This window comes from Nuphar pumila, chromosome 7 (assembly GCF_984573655.1).
Source record: "Nuphar pumila chromosome 7, dmNupPumi1.hap1.1, whole genome shotgun sequence".
Classification (NCBI taxonomy): domain Eukaryota; kingdom Viridiplantae; phylum Streptophyta; class Magnoliopsida; order Nymphaeales; family Nymphaeaceae; genus Nuphar; species Nuphar pumila.
The window spans coordinates 23,088,838-23,110,118 of NC_143255.1; the positions used below are offsets into that span (position 1 = coordinate 23,088,838).

The following is a 21,281-nucleotide window of genomic DNA, read 5'->3' on the forward strand; positions in this document are numbered from 1 at the left end:
AATTGTTTTCTCTAGTCATAAAAGTCCCAGTATTTTTTTTCTTTCTTAACTGTAAGGTTTCTCATTTTCTACATAGAAACGCTTTGGGGGTCGACGACCGCTATGTCAAGAACTGCCGCAATGGTAAATCGTCAAAGGAGACGAAATGGTGGTTCCTGTTGGAATAAAGCAAATATATATGCAGCAACAATATAAAATATTAACTTAACAATGAAGTAAAATATTAAAAATCTTTAACACAAAGTAAAAGCAAAAGGTGAGAGATTACACTTCTCGTAGAACCTCCAAGACCTCTATTTATAGCTAAAAAGGTAAACCTATAACTGTCACTTCCTCATTAATAGCCACTACTCATGACCCATTTATAACTTATGAATTACATAACTTACTTTTTAAGTTTAAGAACCACAACACAATCGTGGATTCTAAAACGTCTCTAACGCATACCCACTAACCCATGACTTATGGTTACCCGTTCACGTAACCCCCTTTTGCATCATATTCTATCAGTTCCATGATGGCAAATTGTAGATGATGCACAAGCATTTATCCTTCAGGCCATAAGCTTAGTAACTTTATTTCAAACTGCATACTCCTTGTTCTCCTGCAGTGTCAGTCTCAAGTGTGTTTGGGAATGCACGTGTTTCTGGTATTTGTAACGGAGAACAATGTATTTAGCTAACAAGTCCTTGTTAAGTAAAAGGTAATACTTCTCTTGGTAAATCTCATGACAGTATCACTGCAATATCCGGGTTGGTCATGTTTTTAGAGTTTTTCATGATATCGAGTTGTGTTTGGATATTTGTCCTTGAAGCGCCGTTGCCTACTGCAGACCTTTTTGTTAGGGAGATTCATAACTGTTCTACCTCTCGTGTATAAGATTTTAGGATTAATGTTCTTTTATATAATATCAGCCATGAATGTTGTGAAAAAGTTTATGTTTTTTTATATAAAAATTGGTCATAATTGATAGTGTTTCAGCAAACAAGTTCACACATCCTTCTGGGTCACCTGGTTTGAGCAATGTCACACATGTTGGTACCAAAATTTTTACCCCGAGAGAAGATCTTACAGTGAGAAAAAATCTTGCAAAAATATTCATCATCTCGTCAAGCTTTATCCCAGCTACATGAGGTTAGCTTCGCGGATCTTATTTCTCTATTCATATCATTTTTTAGTGCCTCCATACAAGTCTACGTTGGTCTTTTTCCTTTTCTAGCTTCTTTTACTTGTATCATAACAACCTTTTGCACAAGATTCAAATTAAGTGTTTGTGTTGAAACCATCTTAAACAACATTAATTTATTTTTTTTATTAGCCTAAATCTTAGACACATTTTAATATTCGAGGCAAAAATTCAATTCAAGATCCATATTCAGGGCAAAATCCTATTTGAGATCCTTATTTGGAGAAAAAATTCATATGAGGCAAAAAACTCAATTGAGATCCATATTTGGGGCAAAAATAAAAAATTCATGATTTTAGATATAATTTCGTAATTTAATCTATATTCAGGCAAAAAACCATAATAAACTTGTTAAAACATGTAAAATGTTAGACGGATTGGGTCATACGATCTAAAATGAAGTAATTTGAACCATTATCCATGATTGTCCAAAGTTGTCCGCACATCGTCATCAAACAACGAACATTTTGAACATAGCATTTGTGTACTTGGACTTGGAACAGTCATTACAGAACGAACATAACCAATGTTTTGTTCCATTCTTTTTGTTCATTTCATCCAACCCTAGACAAGCCTTCAAACATACCCTTAAGGTCGCAGCTTAATACTTTGCAAGCTTACCCCTCACCCGAAGATAACTCAATGTCTTGTCGTCAATATTCAAATAGAATTATATTACACAGTTGTGTGTGCACAATCAAACGCCCCTTAAAACTGCACTTTTAGCATCTTTAAACTCCATGAGCATGCATCCAAAGGAAGAAAGTTTTCAAAACAATCTCAAACACTAGAGCCTTCCTTATCCACCGGCTAGAGACATTGCAAGTAGGGCTGGTAAACGAACAGAACAACTCATGACTCGGCTCGGTTTGACTTGTCATGAACTCGTTGATGATTGGTTCTTATAGTTGGTGAGCTGAGCCACGAGCAGCTCGTTTAGCTTAAACATGTTGAGCTCAAGGTGTTCAGCTTGGCTCGATAATATATATATATATATATTTTGTATAATATATAAATTGAAGAATGCATAAAATATATAACAAAAAAGAAGAATGAATGAAAAAATATATACTTAAAACATAGACTGTTAATGTAATTTATAAAAAGTTATATATATTTTCAAGTATAATATATAAAAATATATATACTATGTATAAATGACATGAAATATTTTTACACGAGCCAGCTCGTGTTCGGCTCGTCTCATTCAAGGATGAGTCGAGCTCGAGCTTAATTCATTGGTAAATGAGTCAAGCCTGAACATGCCCTGTTCGGTTTGTTCAGCTCGTTTACCAGCCCTACTTGCAAGGGATCCTTGAAGCTGTAAAATTAATATTTTTTTTTTAAAGACAAGCCCGTAATTATGTGAATTTATCAGGTGCATTGATGAGACCTTGTCTTACGTGGCACACCTTCAAAAACTACAAACACCTCTGCGCCAGCACAACGCCTTCTCAATCACCCTGCTGGATACATGAGCAACTATGATGATTATAAAAAACAAATAATAGCAAAAAATGCCTTCAGGGGCTTCATTCTCGATTTATTTACGGAGTTTTCACACAAAAAAGAAGGAAACGTTTTGTAAAGGGCATTTTAGCTGATGACGAAGAATGAGCATTCTTCATTATTTATTAATTTAATTATTTCAATGCTATCACTATTTTTTTTTTATAAGCAAGTATATTGGAACCTCAAACCTTGACCGAAGAAGCACCATGTGCCCGTGCACACACTAGGGGTGTCAACGGCTAGGGTTTGGTTCCGACTCAGGTGAAACCAGACTTGGACCAGATTTTTGGGTATGGTATTGGGTTCAGATCCAAGTCTAATTGGGTCTACTGTAAGAGAAACCATACTCAGACCCAATAAAAACTACATGAACCAGACTTGAACCATACCCGGTAAAATAATATTTTTTATCATTTTTACATTGAAAATTTGTGGGTCTTAATCGGAACTCGGGTTGGGCCCAGGTCTGGTATAAAGTTTCACAAACCATACCCGAGTTCATGTATTAATCAGACCTTCGAGTCCGGACTCAGGTCTTAATTGGGTCTTCTTATTTGTCACCATACCCGAACCCTATAGAGTTTGGTCCAAGTTGGGTCCGAGTAAACCCGACCCATTGACACCCCTAACACACACACACATAAAGGCAATATTTCCCACGGTTGGCAACATATACAATCTAGTAAAAACACCATGTTTTTCATTTTTTTTAATCTACTTATATAAGTAATCAACATGATTTTTTTATAGGCCTTATTTCGTCATGATTTGTTTATTTAAAAACATGTTTTTCCATCATGTGATTGTGTCATATAAGCAAGTTTTGTTTTTAGTAAAAAGGCCGATGCTCATAATGTACTAAAATTTGACGACCTAGAGAAACATGTTTTAACGTCTGAATGATACAATATAAGATACAATCATTATCAAGCCAACCTTGTTGAATGCATCTTTGGGTTAGATTCACTAGAGAAAGTTGATTGCCCACGAAGGCTCAGCTCATCTGGTAGGAGCACTTGTAAATGTCACCAAGTTGATGAAACGTCACAAGTTTGAAAGCCAACCAGTGGGGGCTCCGCTTGTCCGGTAAGAGCAGCCCAGGTTCAAAACCTAATGGTATAGTTGTATAACTGGTAAGGTCTGCCTTTCATTAAAAAAAAAAAAAAGAAGTTTCAAACCCACGAGTGTAGGGATGGCAGTGGACCAGGGCGGGGGCGGGGGACAAGGTCTCCACCCCCCACCCCGTTTCAAAATCCGAACCTTCATCCCCGCCTCCAACCCTGCACGGGGATGGATTTTAACCTCCACCCAGGCCTCCATCCCGGTTTCATGTCCTCCATCCCCGGTTCAAACGGAGGTGAGGCGGGGAGGGACCTCGTTTCCCCTTAGTCTATAGTCATCCCTTAAATGATTGGGGATGGGGCGGAACAGGGATTGGGACGGGGATGGGGCGGGGATTGGGACGGGGATGGGGCGGGGAAAAACGTAAGTCCATCCCCGCCTCCATCCCCCGCACAGGGCTAGATTTTAACCTTCATCCCCGCCTCCATCCCCGTTTCATGCCCTTCATCCCCGGTCCAAATGGGGCGAGGCGGGGCGGAGCCCCGTTGTCCCCCGGTCCACTGCCAGAGTGGCATCCCTTGCTGGAAGCTTGAAGGGTGGTATCCCTTGGAGGAAGGTTGAAGCTGAGTGTACTTCCCATCTTACCCCATTTTTATCATGGAATACTTATTCAAAAAATTTATTATCATAATGGGAAAAAAAAGGGTTATTATGGGATGGGTTATTGTTTATTAATATTAGTATTAGAATCCATAGAAAAAATTCTTTGATTCTTGCATTTGGATTAAATAACTAATCTCATTCATTGATATACTAGATTGGAATTAAAAATCCAACTTGTTGATTTGTACTTAAAGGGACTCAGTAAAAGATCTACATTTTTTGATTTGATAATTAGTTATTAGTCTTTTTATGTTATTTTGTATCATACAATTCCTTTGTTGCGGGATCATTTACATGTGAAGGGTAATGAGAAGAATTATAAAATGGATTGCAAACTATGCCTAGATCTCGGATAAATAGAAATTTTATTGATAAAAACTTCTTCAATTGTAGCTAATATCTTATTATGAATAATTTTGACAATTTCAGGATTTACCTATTATAGAGATCGTATAATTTGATTCCTTTCTTAGTTACCACTCTATTTTTTTTTACAAAAAAGAGACAATTTGATATTGAAAGAAAAATATTGGTAAAAAACCTACTCTTGGTGAAGGTAAAGTTACACCTATAGGTTATATATTGCATGTCAATCCTACTGTACTAGTACAAATAGGTGGCATAGGGAAAGAATCACTACACTTATACAACACAAAAACTTTATTATATAATTCTAGGGATGGCAGTGGGGTGGGGCGGGGCGGGGAACAAGGTCTCCACCCCCGCCCCACCTCAAGATTAGAACCTCCATCCCCGGATGGGGATGGATTTTAACCTCCACCCCTGCCTTCATCCCTGTTTTATGTCCTCCATCCCCGGTTCAAACGGGGATGAGGCGGGGCGGGGCGGGGCTATTGCGGGGAAAAGTGGCAGGGACGGGGCGGGGAAAAGTGTACGTCAATCCCCGCCTCCATCCCCGAACGGGGATGGATTTTAACCTTCATCCCCGCCTCCATCCCCGTTTCATACCCTTCATCCCGGTCCAAACGGGGCAAGGCGGGGCAGGGCCCTGCTTTCCCCCTGTCCACTGCCATCCCTATATAATTCCCCCTTCTTATCGGGATCCAGGCTATGAAGAATGGTTAGGACAAAAACATCCACCCTGTTTGTGTACTTTGGATACCCGTATGACCATCAAAGATCGTTGAAGTAACTAATTCCTAAAAATATGGGCATTGAAAACAAAGAAATTGTTAGAGTAACCACTTCTATCTAAGAAATACCAACATATTTGGTATTAAGAAAAAACCTCTTACTCAAAGGTTGGTTAGAGAATTCTTAGAAAAACACTAGCCCTTATCAGTTCATAAGTAAAATATTTCAATCTTTTTTTGTTGGATTCTCTTTGTTATTACTATGCACAGAAAGGAGGATTCGTATGAGATGAATAAAGATTCTTGAAATGGAATGAACGACCGTAACAAATGCCAGCTCAATATAAAGAAAATTATGCATATGCGACCAGAAAATGATCCCTAAGATCGAAGTTATATACTCTATAATATATGCCTTATACATACAAGCGACAGAGAACGTACAAAGGCTTTGGAATATTATTTTTTAGCACTAGAACAAAATCCATTCTTACCACAATCTTCTAATAATATGGTCGTGATCTGCCATTACGTGCGGCTATCTCTATTATAGAAATAGAAAGAAGGAAAAAATATTAAATCCGCTACTATTAAAATCTCCTATTGCTAGTACTAGGAGATTTAAGAAGAAACAAATAAAATAAATAGGGTTTCAAAATATCCATTGTTCAAAGGGGAACAATTTGTATAAGGTATAGCAAAAAAACAGACTTCATAATATATGACCATATACCAGATTGTATGGATAAAAGATCTAATTGATAGAAGAAGCACGTAAAGATCAATTGTTGAAGTTTTTGGCCGATACAATAAAACCTACTTAATTATGTATGTCATAATATGAGATAAAAGTTGAAAATCAACTTATGTAATAAAATTGATCACTAAGGTATTGAGCAGTGCAGTCACTGCAGTGTCATATCCCAAAGAGAATCGGTCCTTTTTTCTTAGGGAAGAAAGTTTTTTTCAAAGATTCTATGTAAATTTTTAGAAGAAACTAAGATAGTCAACTTTCAGAAAACTCTAGCAGGAGAGGAAGATATCTATGCTTCCTTCTTCGGAGAGTGGCCTCTTCAGGTTATTTGATTTGGCTAATCTGAGAAAAATGGGATGGATCTGCGATAAATCTCATTCAGCTAGATGCAATAGATTAAGATGCAACACCAAAAAAAGAGTTGACTGCTGAGCTGTATGAGGCAGGAAACTCTTAAGTATGGTTCTAAGGGAAGGAATTGACCTACCTATTCAGTCCCAGGAGAAGAGGCCATCCAACAGGGAGATTCTGAAATTGTGGAGGCTTGGTTCGATCAAGCTGCTGAGTATTGGAAACAAGCCATAGCCCTTACTCCAGGTGGATTTGGATGCAATTGGGAGCAACCCATATATATATATATATATAGAGAGAGAGAGAGAGAGACGTTTTCACACAACAAAAGAATCATAGACAACAGTCAGATACAACGGTCTAAACAATTGGACAAGGGAATAAATCAAATCACAAACTGAACTAAGGGAGCAAATGAAACTGAATATAAGGGGAAAAAAATGGAAGACAAAACATTGCCTAATGACGCCAACACATAAATAATCTTCATAGTCTGAGAAATGTTCCCATCTGAAGTATTGCAAATATTGTAGAAGATTCGTTCTGACATGACAGTCTGTGAATCATCGCTTTGGTCCATTTAGGTGACTTGCACAGTAGCATGATCACTCCAATGCCGGGTGGAAGGAACTGACCTTTTGCTGTGCTCAAGCTAATGCAAGTCTCTTTACCACTCCAGCCATGTATTTACCTTGGTGCTCTGCTAGCCCTAGCTCGGTTTCACTTGCCTCCCTGGTGCCATCACCAGCAAACACGCCTGCACCGTAAGGAGAACCACCACGGACACTGTCCATCTTGAACATCCCGGCACCGAAAGTGTATCCAATTGGAACGAAGAGCATCCCATGGTGACATAATTGTGTGATAGCAGTCCAACTAAACACGTCATTGTTTTATCAGAGGTCAGTAGTGTACATAAATAGGGAATTCAGAAACAATGGTCATGAATAGAGATGAGGGAAACAGGATACCAGAATGCATCAAAATCAAAATCAACCAGAGAGCTCATTAGCAAGGACTTTATATCAAACAAGACGTAAAATGACATGTTTTTACATTACCGGACAAGGTATTAGCAAAGCAAATACACTAATATTGGAGGAGGATTGATGTGCTCTTTTGTGGAGTAAAATATATTTTTCAGTACCAATCCTTTTCCTAGTGGAGTTTGGTAGTATGGTGTGGAGAATTTTATATCAAATGAATTACATATTCAATAACTTCACTTTCAAGTACATCTAGACATAAACCACATAAAGATAATCTAACATCAACTATTTGAAAAATCAGAAACACTACTGTCATACATTCTGACCAGTGTAAAATTTCTCAAGCAATCAAAACTCAACAAGACTCAAAATCATGAATGAAACAAGAGCATTGCTTATCATGTTCTTTAGTCCTGTATTTTAAAGCATGTTTTACCATGCAAAATGGTGCCAAAACTAGCAACAAGTGCCAGTGAAAATGGCATAGCACTTCTAGGCAGTTGCAGGACATTGTCTTGCTCATCATTCTATCTGCTGTATTACTGTCACAAGCTACCAAACAGTTAACCTTTTTGGTATTGGCATTCTGGCATATCACAATCATGAAAATGATGAGATAGCATTCCCAATATGAAGGCTATCTCAACTTGATTTCCACCAATTTGTAGTTATCACCAACATTTTTACCACAAAATTTTTAGAACTCAAATAAAACCAAGAAAATCAGGGGCAAGCAAAACAGACTAAAATACATATATTAACTGTATCAGTTCTTATTTTCTTAGAAGTTTCAGAACACTGAAAAAAGGAGATGGAATACTGAAGCTAAGGAAAGATCCTCCTATCAAATTTTCATTCCTTGAGTGAAAACTAACCCAAATAAGGAAACCAGTAAAAAATGAATAAAAATAAAATTTTGTAAGGACATGGAAAACATTAATCTGGAAGACTACCTCATAACAACTGAGTAAGAAAGGGATGCTTCATAATAAGGCATAAAAGAAACAATCATAGCAGGACATGGGGAATTTCCTCTAATTCTCAAAATGAGGTAGATTATGCTTACTTAACTACTGCTTTGTCCTTGACTACATTAGCACAGTTCTAGCATCAAGATGCTCATCCTTAACTTGAATGGTTAGTTTTGTTTATGACTACATTACACAATGTCCTACAATCACCAGACTTATCTTTCACCTTATGAAACTACTAGTTAGTACCCACTTAAGTAGGTCAAAATCACAAGCTTCCCACTCTGGCTTCACATCATCTTGAGTGCACAGTAAGGTGGGTCATACTCATTTTTGGAACTCAAAAAGGTCATGCTTTCAGAAATGACATCAATTTTCATGAAGAGAAAATATAAGTACTGTATTGTCCACGACTACATTACCAAAGTCCTGCAATCTCTATATTTATCCAGAGGTGCTAATGCATGCTAATGTGTGAGTCTGCGCGTGCACGCATATGTGTACACAAACACATGCACGTACACACACATATTTTTCCACAAAAAGCAGCTTGGCCACCCCTTTTAGTCCCCACACAGCCTAACCTTATCACAAGCTATCATAAAATACAGTCAAGTGAAGATCCTACAAAAGGGGATGAGGCCCAAAGGTCGAAGTGACAAGTCTACACATCAGAAAATAGGCCGAAGAGGCTGGGCACATCTGGAGCCAGATTGCTGAAGCATATTCAGCCAGATCGACTAGTGGACCAACCAACCTTAACAGATAAATAAGCACAGTCAAAGTTTAGGTCAATTTAGACCATGTGGAGGCAACATCATACCAAGAAGCCTTATCTCCACTACATGGAGTTGGCTTTACAAGTAAAGCACAATTTTCCTACCATTCAGTAGATCTTGAGTGTTTGGGCAGATTTTCACCCATAGCACCTATTTGTACACTTTGCACCATGTTTCCTACTTGGGATAATCAAGCCTTAGCCTAATCAAGGTTAGGTCTTACAGAAAGTAAAGCAAAAAATTATTATGGAGTGCAAAAAGTAAATTTGGAAGTCCACTGATACAACATGAGAACTTATAAGCACATGATAATATGCATAACAGCATGCTACTTATTTACACAGAAAAGAAGTCCAAGCCAACATTATTTGCTGAATGGTTATATATGAAATGTCTCATTTACAGAAGATCATGTATATCATACAGATGATCTGGGGAAATCAATAAATTTTCATTAAACCCTGCACCTATAATCTTGCTCATTCTAGCCAGGGTTGTCATTCCCTTATTTAAAGGTTCTTATTTATTTGTAATTTACTTGTGAAGTGATACATCAACATTCTCAAATAATTGATTTTGTAATTGAAATATGTTGTAATCAAATCCAAATACACAACCGTCATGTCTCACGCAATGTTATTAAAAACGCGCCTCAAGGCGCAAAAAGCGCGCCTCGCCTCAAGGCGAGGGGCTTTGTGCCTTGAGGCGCAGGCATAAGGCGCAAAAGCCCTGAGGCGCACGCCTCATACGCCTTGAGGCGTACGCCTCAGAGCGAGGCGCGCCTCAAGGTGAGGCTTTTAATAACACTGGTTTTGTCCTATTGAATTTTCTCTCCAACTTTTTCTAACTTTTATGCAGTGGGAGTCCAACTCAAACACCAATCTTTTGCAAGTTGTATGAAAACAGTAAACCCCCTTATGAAATTAAGAACTAAGTGGGTAATTAACTTTATCCTATGTCATTAGCAAATTATACTCTCCAACAGCTAGCATATGCCATCTGAATCTCTCTATATATAATCCATAGATACATGCCTATCGAAGAAGGAAATTATATAATTGATTTTCATGCCCACTTTTCCCCTTCAATAAAGTGATCACTTATATGTTCATCATATCCACATTCACCTTTTTACACAGAATTAATACCAGGATTCTCTTATCGATCTATTATTATCTCCACTCCAAAGTGCTCCCTGTGGTGTGTCTGTTCATATGTGCTTTGTGAGAATCTTTGTATAGGTTTAATCGTTCAACTTTAATTAGTTTGTCCTGGAATTTACTATTCAAGTCATAAGCAATAAGTTAGATTCACTTTTAGTAAGATTAGAAGTGCAGTAGACTATTATACAAGAATTTAAAGATGGGCCAACAATAGGCCAATTTGCTGCTCAGACTTAAATCTTATTCTACAAAAATAATGGATATATAGGTATATATATAGAAACATCATCCCTAGGATTAGTTAAATAACTAGATCTTAGAAAAGGGTGTCACGTTAATGAAAGTGTCACGGTTGTTTCACTGCAGTTTATACAACTGTAACAGTTGGAACTGTTCTTGCTTTCTCAATAGCATCCACACTGGGAGTGTTGTATTTTGCACGCTGTCTCATAAAAAGATGCAAATCACAGTTGGATCAGTAAAGAGAACCATAGTTTCACTGGTTACTTAGCTTATAGAAACGTAGTTTTCAACACATAATTTGACAAGTATAACTAATTCAGGAATCAAATCCAATAGTCTAACTTCAAGCACATGGTATAGGTTTGGGAATATATAGGATTCTGGCTAATTGTATTGGTTCGCTTCTTATGTCATAAAAAAATATCAGATCTCTTTTCATGTTGGGGATCCCTCTCATGTCTTCTTTACCCTTTTACTTTACTTTATTTAGAGTTTCCATTCATTGGCCAGAACACTGTGTGCACATGCAAACAAACTTATTTTATGGCATAATAATGTAAATGCTCTTGATACTAAGTATTTAATCAATTTTATCAATCTTTAATTATTCCACAATACAATAACTAAGTTGTTTGTGGCTAAATTTACTTCTACTGCCATGGTTTGATGTTAGGTGTATGATATACTATCATGGTTTGATGTTTGGTTTTATACGTTAATCTCATATTTTTTAGAATAATCTCATATATTTTAATTTCTTTTAGTTAATCTCATATATTTTCCAGTTATGTAATCAATTTTTTAGTTACTTTTATATGTTAATCTCATATTTTTTAGAATAATCTCATATATTTTAACTTTTATAGGTTAATCCCATATATTTTAACTTTTGTAGGCTAATCTCATATATTTTTTAGTTATGTAATCAGGTTTTAGTTACTTTTATATGTTAATCTTATATTTTTTAGTACTTATTTGACATTTTCTATTTCTTATTGGTTGTCAATTTCATCAATAACGCATTTCTTTATTTATTTGTATTTTTAGATATTTTTTTATAATTTTTTAAAAGTTTTCAAAAAAAATTTTTGAGGCTTACGCTTTACGCCTCAAGGCTTACGCCTCGCCTCGGTTTTTGGTTGAGCGCCTCGCTACGCCTCAACGCTTTTCACAACACTGGTCTCACGTTTAAGTGTTAACTTTTGGACTTGGTATCAATTGCCAACTGGCACTGAAATGCTGATATATGCATATTTAAAACATATGCATATATCAGCATTTCAGTGCCAGTTAACAATCGATACCAAGTCCAAAAGTTGACACTTAAAACTACTTATATGGGTGCATGCATGAACTGTGCATGTTTCTATATGCAGCCAGAAAGGATGCTTGTAGCCCACCAGTGTAAAGAAACTATGAATGGAGAGAGAGGCTTACGCAGTAGTTTCTTGTCCACCGCCTTGTGTACCAGTGCTGACAAAGAATCCCGCTGGTTTCCCTGCCAGCTTCTGCTCTTGCCACAATTGACCTGTTGAATCAAAGAAAGCCTTCATTTGTGCAGCCATGCACCCATACCTGGTTGGAAACCCGAACAGTATCCCATCAGCAGCAACCAATTCTGCTGCACTTATAATAGGGATGTCATTAGCTCTTACAGGTACTTTCATCTGCTCTAAGACCTCAGGAGGCAGTGTTTCTGGAACACGAAATAAAATCCCTTCAACACCTTCAATTCCATCCACACCTTTCTTCACCCTTCTTGCTAACTGCTCCACATGGCCATACATGGAATAGAACCTGGCATGAAACAAAAAACAATCACCAAGAAGACAAAAAGGAGGAGGCTTAAGGAGGTATAGAAGGAACTTGAACCATAGGACTCAATTACTAAAATTCAAATACCATCTGGTTCCTGATCAAGTCAGAAAGAAAAATACAAAAGGATGACAGACAACTTGCCAAGAATGACTGCTAACTTATTAGTGCTAGTCATTTCAAACAATAAGATTTACTTCGCAATATGGATATAAGGCACAACTAGGAAAAGAAAAGCTCAAAATCATTCCATACATTGATAAGAGCATCACAATTCCAGTTTGCTTAAGGGTGGTTCCGTTTGTAAACAGATTTACACCAGAAAATACTAGAAAAAGAAAAAATTTGGCCAACCCATATGTTAGTGCCTGCGTCTCAAAAATGAAACATTTACTTGGCAACATGGATATAATGTGCAACTGCAATGCCCCAAGGGGGGTTGGCGTAGTGGGGTGGGGCCTTGGCTGCTAGACGGGCAGTCAAGGTTTGATTCCCATGGGAATGCATAGCATAGGCCCCGGGGGGCAGGGGTCCTAGCCTCAGAGTTTTACACGACAACCGTAGGTATGGCAGGCTGAGCCAGTGCGACCAGATCTTTGGGACGGGTACAGTTTCTTTCTGGAACAAAAAAATAAGAACACAGAAAAATTTCATACAATAATAAGAATACTGAAATCCCAATATAACTTATTTTGTATGTAAATTGGTTTAGACCAGAAAAATTATTAGAAAAAGCAAAAAAGAGAAAAATCTAAATACATCATCTAATGAACAATAAGTAAATTGGTTTACACAAGAAATAGTAGAAAAAAACAAAAAAAAAAAAAAAGATAAATCATAAAATGAAACAACAAGATGGAACAAGACAGTCAAAACCGTGGTTATCAAAAGCTTCTACCTATATTGAGAAGCCACTTTAGAAGCCGGAAACTAACTGCTTCTAAAGCTCGATTCCCTTGTCATGAGAAACACAATTCTAAAGACATCAGATTTTCGGGATGAGAATCAGATTTTTGATAAAAAAACAACACTTACATAATTGTGAGTCGTGATTATTATAATAACAACACTATTTTTATTAAATTGAATATTAAGTTTTAAAGGATGATATATTTCCTAAAATTGTACGCAATTCTAATAGAATTTCTTAATACACTTCTTAAATGCATCCTTTTAACTTTCACTTCCCCCTTTATATGTAATTATAAATCCCTTGTTATTTGCCTTTGCTTCCCGCATCGCTTCTCCATCCCACTTCCTTTGGTGGCAACCTTAGTCAAAACCAACAATTTATATAATGAAACAACAAATCAAGATCTCAACGCAGCATAACTATGCAAAGCAAACACATCAAAAATTGAAACGGACATTTTGCACGAGAAAAGAGAAAGGGAAAAGCCGTCTAAGAAAGAAGCACTTGGTAATAAAAAAAAGCAATCAACACAATAAAAGGACCCCGGTGGGGTAAACAGAGTTACTGTAGTCACGTGAATGGTTCTAGAATTTCATTTTTTTCATCTTAAAGAGCCAAATGAAGCGAAGGGAAGTAACCAAGTTCTTCTCCACTCCTTTGCTTTGGACTATCAAGAGTAGGAAGAGAGCTTACACTATGAAGATCTTCAGCTTCCGAGCATTGACAAGGGGCGAAGAGGACGCATCTTCGAAGGCGGTGGTGACTTCTTCAGCAGCAGGTGCGCTAGGGCTTCTTGTTTCGAACGGGGCTTCTCTTGCAGAGTGCTGAGCCCCTTCAGAAACAACCGTCGGAAAGCGTTTCTTGCTCGGAACGCATCCTCCTCCTTTCCCCATTCAGAAAACACGCATACCCCAACTGGAGATTCAAAGCGTGTGTTCTTCCTATGCTACAGAAACCCTAATTCTTCCTCAATAAGTTCTCTTGTTATCTTATCTGTTTGGATTTGCGAACCTACAATTTCAGTAACCCTAATCTTGTCCTTCAGTCTCTTCCTTGGGAACGTTCTAACTCAATTTCCAGAAATTCTCGGCCTTTACTCTGGAAAGATCTTTGCAGAAATTGAGTTTTTCGTCTTTGGGGTTTCCGATCCGAGCTTCGACGTTGCTTCATACAATCAAGAACCGTTTCGGAAAGATTCCCACAGAGAAAGCCCGTTGGAGTCGTCTCCCTAACCCGGTCCGATCTCCTTCCCTTAGTCCAGACCTCGTAGATTGGGAATTCACGTCGAAACCAGTTCGTTTCACTCAAGAATCAAGATCCTTAGTTGCTTCGAAGAATTCGGTTAAAATACCTACCCACTCCGTCGCCAAAACTGCTTTCTTTCTAATATCCGAGCCGTTCTTCTAAAAAATCCCGAGTTTTCCCCGTGGAATACGGCTCGTTCAAGCCGAAACAGTGAAACCGCCACTCCCCTTCCAGATCGAGAATCTCTTCACGATTTAGCTCAAAAATCTCCCTTTTCCTCAAAGATCAATCCAAAAACCACACACTACTTCTCTCAAAACCCCCATTTCCTTCGAAATTTACCGATTCTCTCAACTGAAAAAACCGATTCTCCACGCGAGAAACCTCGTCGCTACTCAGCAAACCACATTTCCACCCCAAGATCGCGAAATTCCCTTCAAATTACCTCAAAAACTCTCATTTCATCGACCCCCGTTTCTCTCAAACAGAGTCTTCTCGCGCACAAACCCCGCTTCCTACCGAATTCCCGCCTACTACACTTCAAAACAAGGAAAAAAAACGCGATTTTAACCACGAGATCTTGTTCTTTAGCAAAGAATGAAGAAAAAATTACCGAAAATTAGGGAAATTTGAGTCGGGTGTCGGAATCACGCTTACCGCAGGCCCTCGATCCGTACTATTCTGCAGAAGGAACAGAGAGAGAGAAGGATTCGCACTTCGAGATGAGGATGATCCTCTGCGGAGCCCTTTATCGTCTTTAAGTATGCTGACTTTGACCGTATGATCACCTTCCTCTCCGTATTTATACTTTTTTCTGTGCGCTGGGATTGCCTTCACTCCCTCTTCCAGTAAAGTCAGTGAACACTCTCCACCAGTGGATCGGATTATCTCCCTGATCCGATCCATAATGAACAGCACAATTTCGTTACCGGAATTTTCTCGGCACAGGAAATTAAATATCCCGGTGAATTGAAAGTTTTTTCCTCATGAAAGTATATGTATATAAGAAAATATATAGAAATATAAGAAGAAATTAGAGATATAAAGAGCTTATTAGAATATAAATATCACGTTAATAATGTGACGATACCGATAAAATGGTGATATTTTCCTAATAAGCAGTATTTTGAAAGTGTCACATGTTTTGGGGTTATATTGGTTTTTGAAAATCTTGAAATAAAATCGTGAGATTTTCAAAAAATAGCTGATATTTATGACTAAGCACCATACCCAAGCTCGCTTTGTCGGTGTCCAGATTGGGGCAGAAACGGATCAGATAGGGCCCGATCATGATAGAATTCGAGATGGATGCAGGGGACCCAAATCCGAATTCAAGTGATATTTGTCTTCACGTTGAATACGGATCTGAAATATGATTTCAAAAAAACAAATTGAAAAAGAAAAAAAGAATCCGGGTCAAAAACATATGTGGAGATTCTGGATCTGGTAAACAAAGGCTAAAAAAAAGTTTTTTACAAGGAAAACCCACAAAGTTAATGGATATGATCCAAAACATAACATTGATCCAAATCTGACTTAAATGTGAAAACAATTTGATTAATTTCATTTAAATATGATCCACATGCACTATCATTATCTTTTTTGAAACAAAAAATGATGGTAGTGTACAACAAAAATGACACGTTTCCTGAAATGCCAACTTTTCAAATTCATCTCTTGTCTAAAATCATAAATATTGTTATTTTTAAGATCATTTTAGCCTTTTTGTGCAAATTTCTTCCATTTGTGAATTTCCTTGGTCTCCATCAGAAACGCCTTAACCACACATATTTTATACGAAGGGTGAGTTTCTTGTTTACGTTCAGCGTGAAGCTGAAGGTCAATTGATTTTAATTCCAAATCACTACATGACTCAACTATTTATGAGGTTTCTTGATTCGAGTTTTAAAAAAATGTATAACTTGTTTATGCGTATTTTTGAATTTTCTATATAAAGTAACTCAGGTATTTGTTATGTTTCTCGATTCGAGTTTAAAAGAAATTTCATAGATTTTTTATGTGAAGTAACTCAGGTATTTAAGATGTTTAGATGTTCTAATTTAAAAGAAAGTTCATTCAGATTTCATAAATTTTTTATACTAAGTAACTCAAGTATTTACGAGGTTTGTAGGAAAGAGTTTGTAGCACATTTTTTCTTAATAAAAGAGAATAGCCTTGGTTTCTTTTCTTAAATTAATTCACAAATATATGCGAGATTTGGAGGTTCGAGTTTAAAAGAAAATTTGCTCGCACATATTTTATACAGAATTTAATAAGTTTTTTATGTGAGGTAACTCAACTATTTACAAGGTTTGGAGGTTTGAATTTAAAAGAAAGCTTCCTCACACCTATTTTATGCGAATTTCATAAATTAGTTATGTGAGGTAACTTAAGTATTTGCGAGGTTGGTCGGTTCAAGTTAAAAAACAAATTCACAGATTTTTTATACGACGTTATTATATTTTTTGTGCGAGGTAACTTAAGCGAAGAAACCCAAATCATTTCCTTTTTATAATGTACTACCAACTTTTCCCTATAAACCTCACAAATATTTAAGTTATCTTGCATAAAAAAATTATGAAATTTGCATAAAATAAGTGTGAGAATTTTTTTTTTAAAACTAGAACCTTCAAACATCACAAATACTTGTGTTACTTTGCATAAATAATTTCTAAATTCACATAAAAAATCTATGTTTTTTTTTTAACTCAAACTAAGAAACATAGCAAATATCACAAATACCTGAGTTACTTTACATAAAAAATTCTTAAATTCACATAAAAAATATACAAAATTCTTTTAAACTCGAACCGAGAAACATAGCAAATACTTGAGTTACTTTGCATAAAAAATTCAAAAATGCGTATAAAAAAATTATAATTATTTTTTAAACTCGAACAAAAAAACCTCACAAAAAGTTAAGTTACCTCACATAAAAAATTATTAAATTTGCATAAAATATGTGCAGATAAAACATTTCCGGTGGAGGCGGAGAAAATTAACATATAGAAGAAATTGACAGTGAAAATGATAGATGCAATTGCTAAAATGATCATAAAAATAATAATATTTGCAATTTTGGAAAGCATACGGATTTGAAAATTTTCAAGGCATTTCAGGAAACATGTTATTTTTGTCGTACACTATGATCATTTTTCGTTTTTGAAAGATATGCATGCATAAATAATGTGTCAAATTTGGATCGAATATCCAACTAAACCAGATCCATTTGCACCCCTAGGTCCAGGGATATATGAGTTGTTTGGATTCAATTTTCAAACCTAGCTTGGAACTTGGTCAAGTGAAATGGGATCTTTTTTATTGTTGGAGCCCTTCTATGTTGGACTAAGTGTATCCCAATATATAATTCTTGAGAAAATCTTAATCTTAAAATAAATTAAACTTTTTTTTATTCTTTTGAAGAAAATCTTGACGAACTATTGGTATATATAAACATATAAAAACATAAATATATATATATATATATATATAAAGAATGTATAGGAATACATCAATTTATTAAAAAAATTGCTTTATCTAGTTAACCTTGGGATAGAACTTGAATATTTTCAAATAACCGATATTTTTAAAATATATGTTATTTTCAGAAATGCATCAAGTTTTCAAAATATTGCTATAAAATTGCCGACATTTTCAAAATGTCACCGATATTTTTAATGTCGGTACAAAGCAACAATGAGGTGGGGTGTGCTGTCTTTCTCCCACAGTTCTCAGTTTCTGAGCTGTACTCTGAATTCAAAGTAAAAATTATTTAATATACAATTACATATTATCCTTCAACTACAAGACAAGAAATAAATGTTAACTAAATGAGTAAATAGAATATTAATAGCCATTAATAATGCTTTTTCGAGGTAGCTAGTAGGCTGGTAAACGACTCTGAGCTGTACTCTGAAGTGAAAGTAAAATTTATTTAATCTACAATTACATACTATCCTTCAATTACAAGACAAGAAATAAATGCTAACTAAATGAGAAAATAAAATATTAATAGCCATTAATAATGCGTTTTGGAGGTTGCTAGGAGGGCTGGTAAACGAGTCGTGTGAATCAAACAAAGGGTTTTTTTTTTATAACTAGGGACCCTGACCGAAGCTAGTAAAACCCTGGGTGGGCCCCATCTAAAAGCTATGGACACACCTGTGCACCAATAAGGTTTGATCCGGTTCCAAACAAACAAAAGGTGTTAAAGTTCAGCTCATTATTGTGGTGAGCCAAGCCAAACTCAAGCTCATTGCAAGCCCGAGTTAAATGAGCCAAGCTTGAGTTGACTTATTTTATAAAAAAATGCATTCTATAAAATTGAAAATAATAGAATGAAGACTTTAAACCTACTGAAACAAGTTTGAACCCACCACTCATTTACTAAATAATTGCATTATTTCAAAGTTGTAAGCAACTTGTAAACCAAGGATTTCAATCATTTGCACTCTATGATATAAAATATGTTTTTATTTGGTTCAAAATTATGCTTTCGAGTCACTGCTTTTGAACTTGTTTTTTTGCCGTCTTTGCCTAATTTTTTTTTTAAAATAATTTTTTGAGGAAAACTCTATTATATTTAAAAAGTTATACTGATCATTTTTTTAGAAACACAAAGAACCTAGTTTAGAGTTGGGCTTAAGGTCCATGCCTTTTTGGGGCTCGTCAATTTGGATTTGTATTTGGCCCAGCTTCGATCGGTTCAATCTTTGATTGTTGGCTATTATTTTATTATTACTTTTTACCATTTGAATTTAGAAAAAGGTATTTAAAATTATTAAATGTCTTTTTTTTTAACGGGTCCACCTTTCTGTTTCTAACATTTGGGAATCTTGACCATTTGGCAAAGGTCTTTTTCATCTCATTTTTAACCTTTGGTAAAGGTCTTTATATACTGCAGAAAAAAAAAAAACAGTTAGGCTGCAAGTTCTCAAAATGACATTTACGTTCGGAAGGTGCTGACAAGCCTAATCAATCACATGATAAAACCCTGCAGATCACGACGGACTCATGCGGTTGACTCTGGTTGGCCGATCGGGTATGGTTCGGTGACAGCCACCCAATCGGCCAACCAGATCTGATCCGGTCACTTGGGCCAGCCGACGATCTGACTTGTGTTATATGGCCTGGTCAGATTCTGATGGGGGCTGATCAGAATCGGATCAGTTAGCTTGTCATATAGGCTGGATCGAGGATTGCACTGGAACCCGACCAGGTGTGTCACTCACGGCATATCTGAAGATCTGGGCTAGATTCAATGTGAATCATGCTGCAGCCGCATATACTAAAATAAAATAAAAACAACCTAATGACAAAATAACAAAAAACTAACTATACAATACTAAATCACAATCTGCGTTATTCAGCATGCAATGACACGATAGAAACTAAACTACGCTATATGCAATGCTAAATATATCTTTATATGTTTTTTTTCTTTTTCTTTTTTCAATGAATAAAAGCAATCTAAACTAAATGCAACAAATATATGAAGATTAAACTATGCTATATGCCATAATGAAATATGATGCATGTATTCTACGAAATAAATAAAATCTAATTTAAATAATATGAAAAGATGGGAAGAGAAAAAGCAAACCTCATAATTTACCTTCGATAGAAGGGTTGAGAAGAAGAAACGATCTTTCCTCCGAATTGCACGAGCCTCCGACGATGCGGATAAGAAGAAGCTGACGATAGCATAGGTTAGAAGTAGGACGAAACGAAGAAGGAAGGAAGAAACGAGGGAAAAATCGGCCAAGAACGAGATTGGGGAAGAAGATAAGAGAGGGAGGAAGACAGAGACTGCGCTTTTCTCTAGAGGGAAAGACGCCCCCCTTTGTTGAAAAAGTGGTTTTTTTATTATAAATCTAGGTTAAAACTAAAATTTCTAAAAAGTTCAACTAAGTTTTAAAAATTCTAAAAACGTGCTTTATAAAAAAAGACACTTCTAAACAAAATAAAAAATGTTAGTTGAAATTCCTAAACTAATTAAACTACAAATTAAAAAGTCCTAAACTAATCAAAATACTAAAAAATGCAAGAAAGACTTGAAAATTGGCGATTTTAATTTTATTTTGATTTTAAAGCAGTTTCTCAAAAATGTTGACAAGAATGTGTTTTTAATGCAATTTTTTAATAGATCATGCATAAAAATATATGTATAAAATGCAAAATTTATGCATAATCAATATATATTTATAATGATGATGCGTGCTAATTTTTATTTATTGAAATTATGTAATACTGCAAAAATAATTGTTAAATAGCATGTTTACATGATTCATTTGTTATGAGAATGCATGTGGTGCTATGTGATGCAGTATTTGTGAAATGCATGCAGGATGACAGAAATCCCACAAGGTTGCATGGGCATATGAGTGTTCAATAAAATGTTGAATTAAGGTCCCATAATAGGAACCATGTGATTAAAATGCACTAACTTAAATGGTAGTTGCATTTACTCATGGCCTAATTAATAAGATAACGCTAATCAGGATTCCGGGTATGCCTTTACTGAGGTGTACTTAACCAGAAT

The 21,281-nt window shown here is 36.1% G+C and overlaps 1 protein-coding gene across 2 annotated transcripts; it reads right to left on the reverse strand.

Annotated features, from left to right (window-relative positions):
* Positions 1–6,936: 6,936 nt before the first annotated feature.
* Positions 6,937–15,514, reverse strand: LOC149831520 (putative NAD(P)H dehydrogenase (quinone) FQR1-like 2). Of its 2 annotated transcripts, none has more exons than XM_090013938.1 (4): positions 15,398–15,514; positions 14,189–15,273; positions 12,205–12,564; positions 6,937–7,498 (listed from the first exon to the last, which is right to left on the reverse strand). In XM_090013938.1, the coding sequence occupies exons 2-4, from the start codon at positions 14,386–14,388 to the stop codon at positions 7,270–7,272; spliced, it is 789 nt and encodes a 262-aa protein (XP_089870064.1). In that variant the 5' UTR covers positions 14,389–15,273; positions 15,398–15,514; the 3' UTR covers positions 6,937–7,269. The 2 variants fall into 2 exon arrangements, with proteins under 2 accessions (XP_089870064.1, XP_089870063.1); XM_090013937.1 differs by having other exon boundaries at positions 14,189–15,278; positions 15,398–15,503.
* Positions 15,515–21,281: the final 5,767 nt, after the last annotated feature.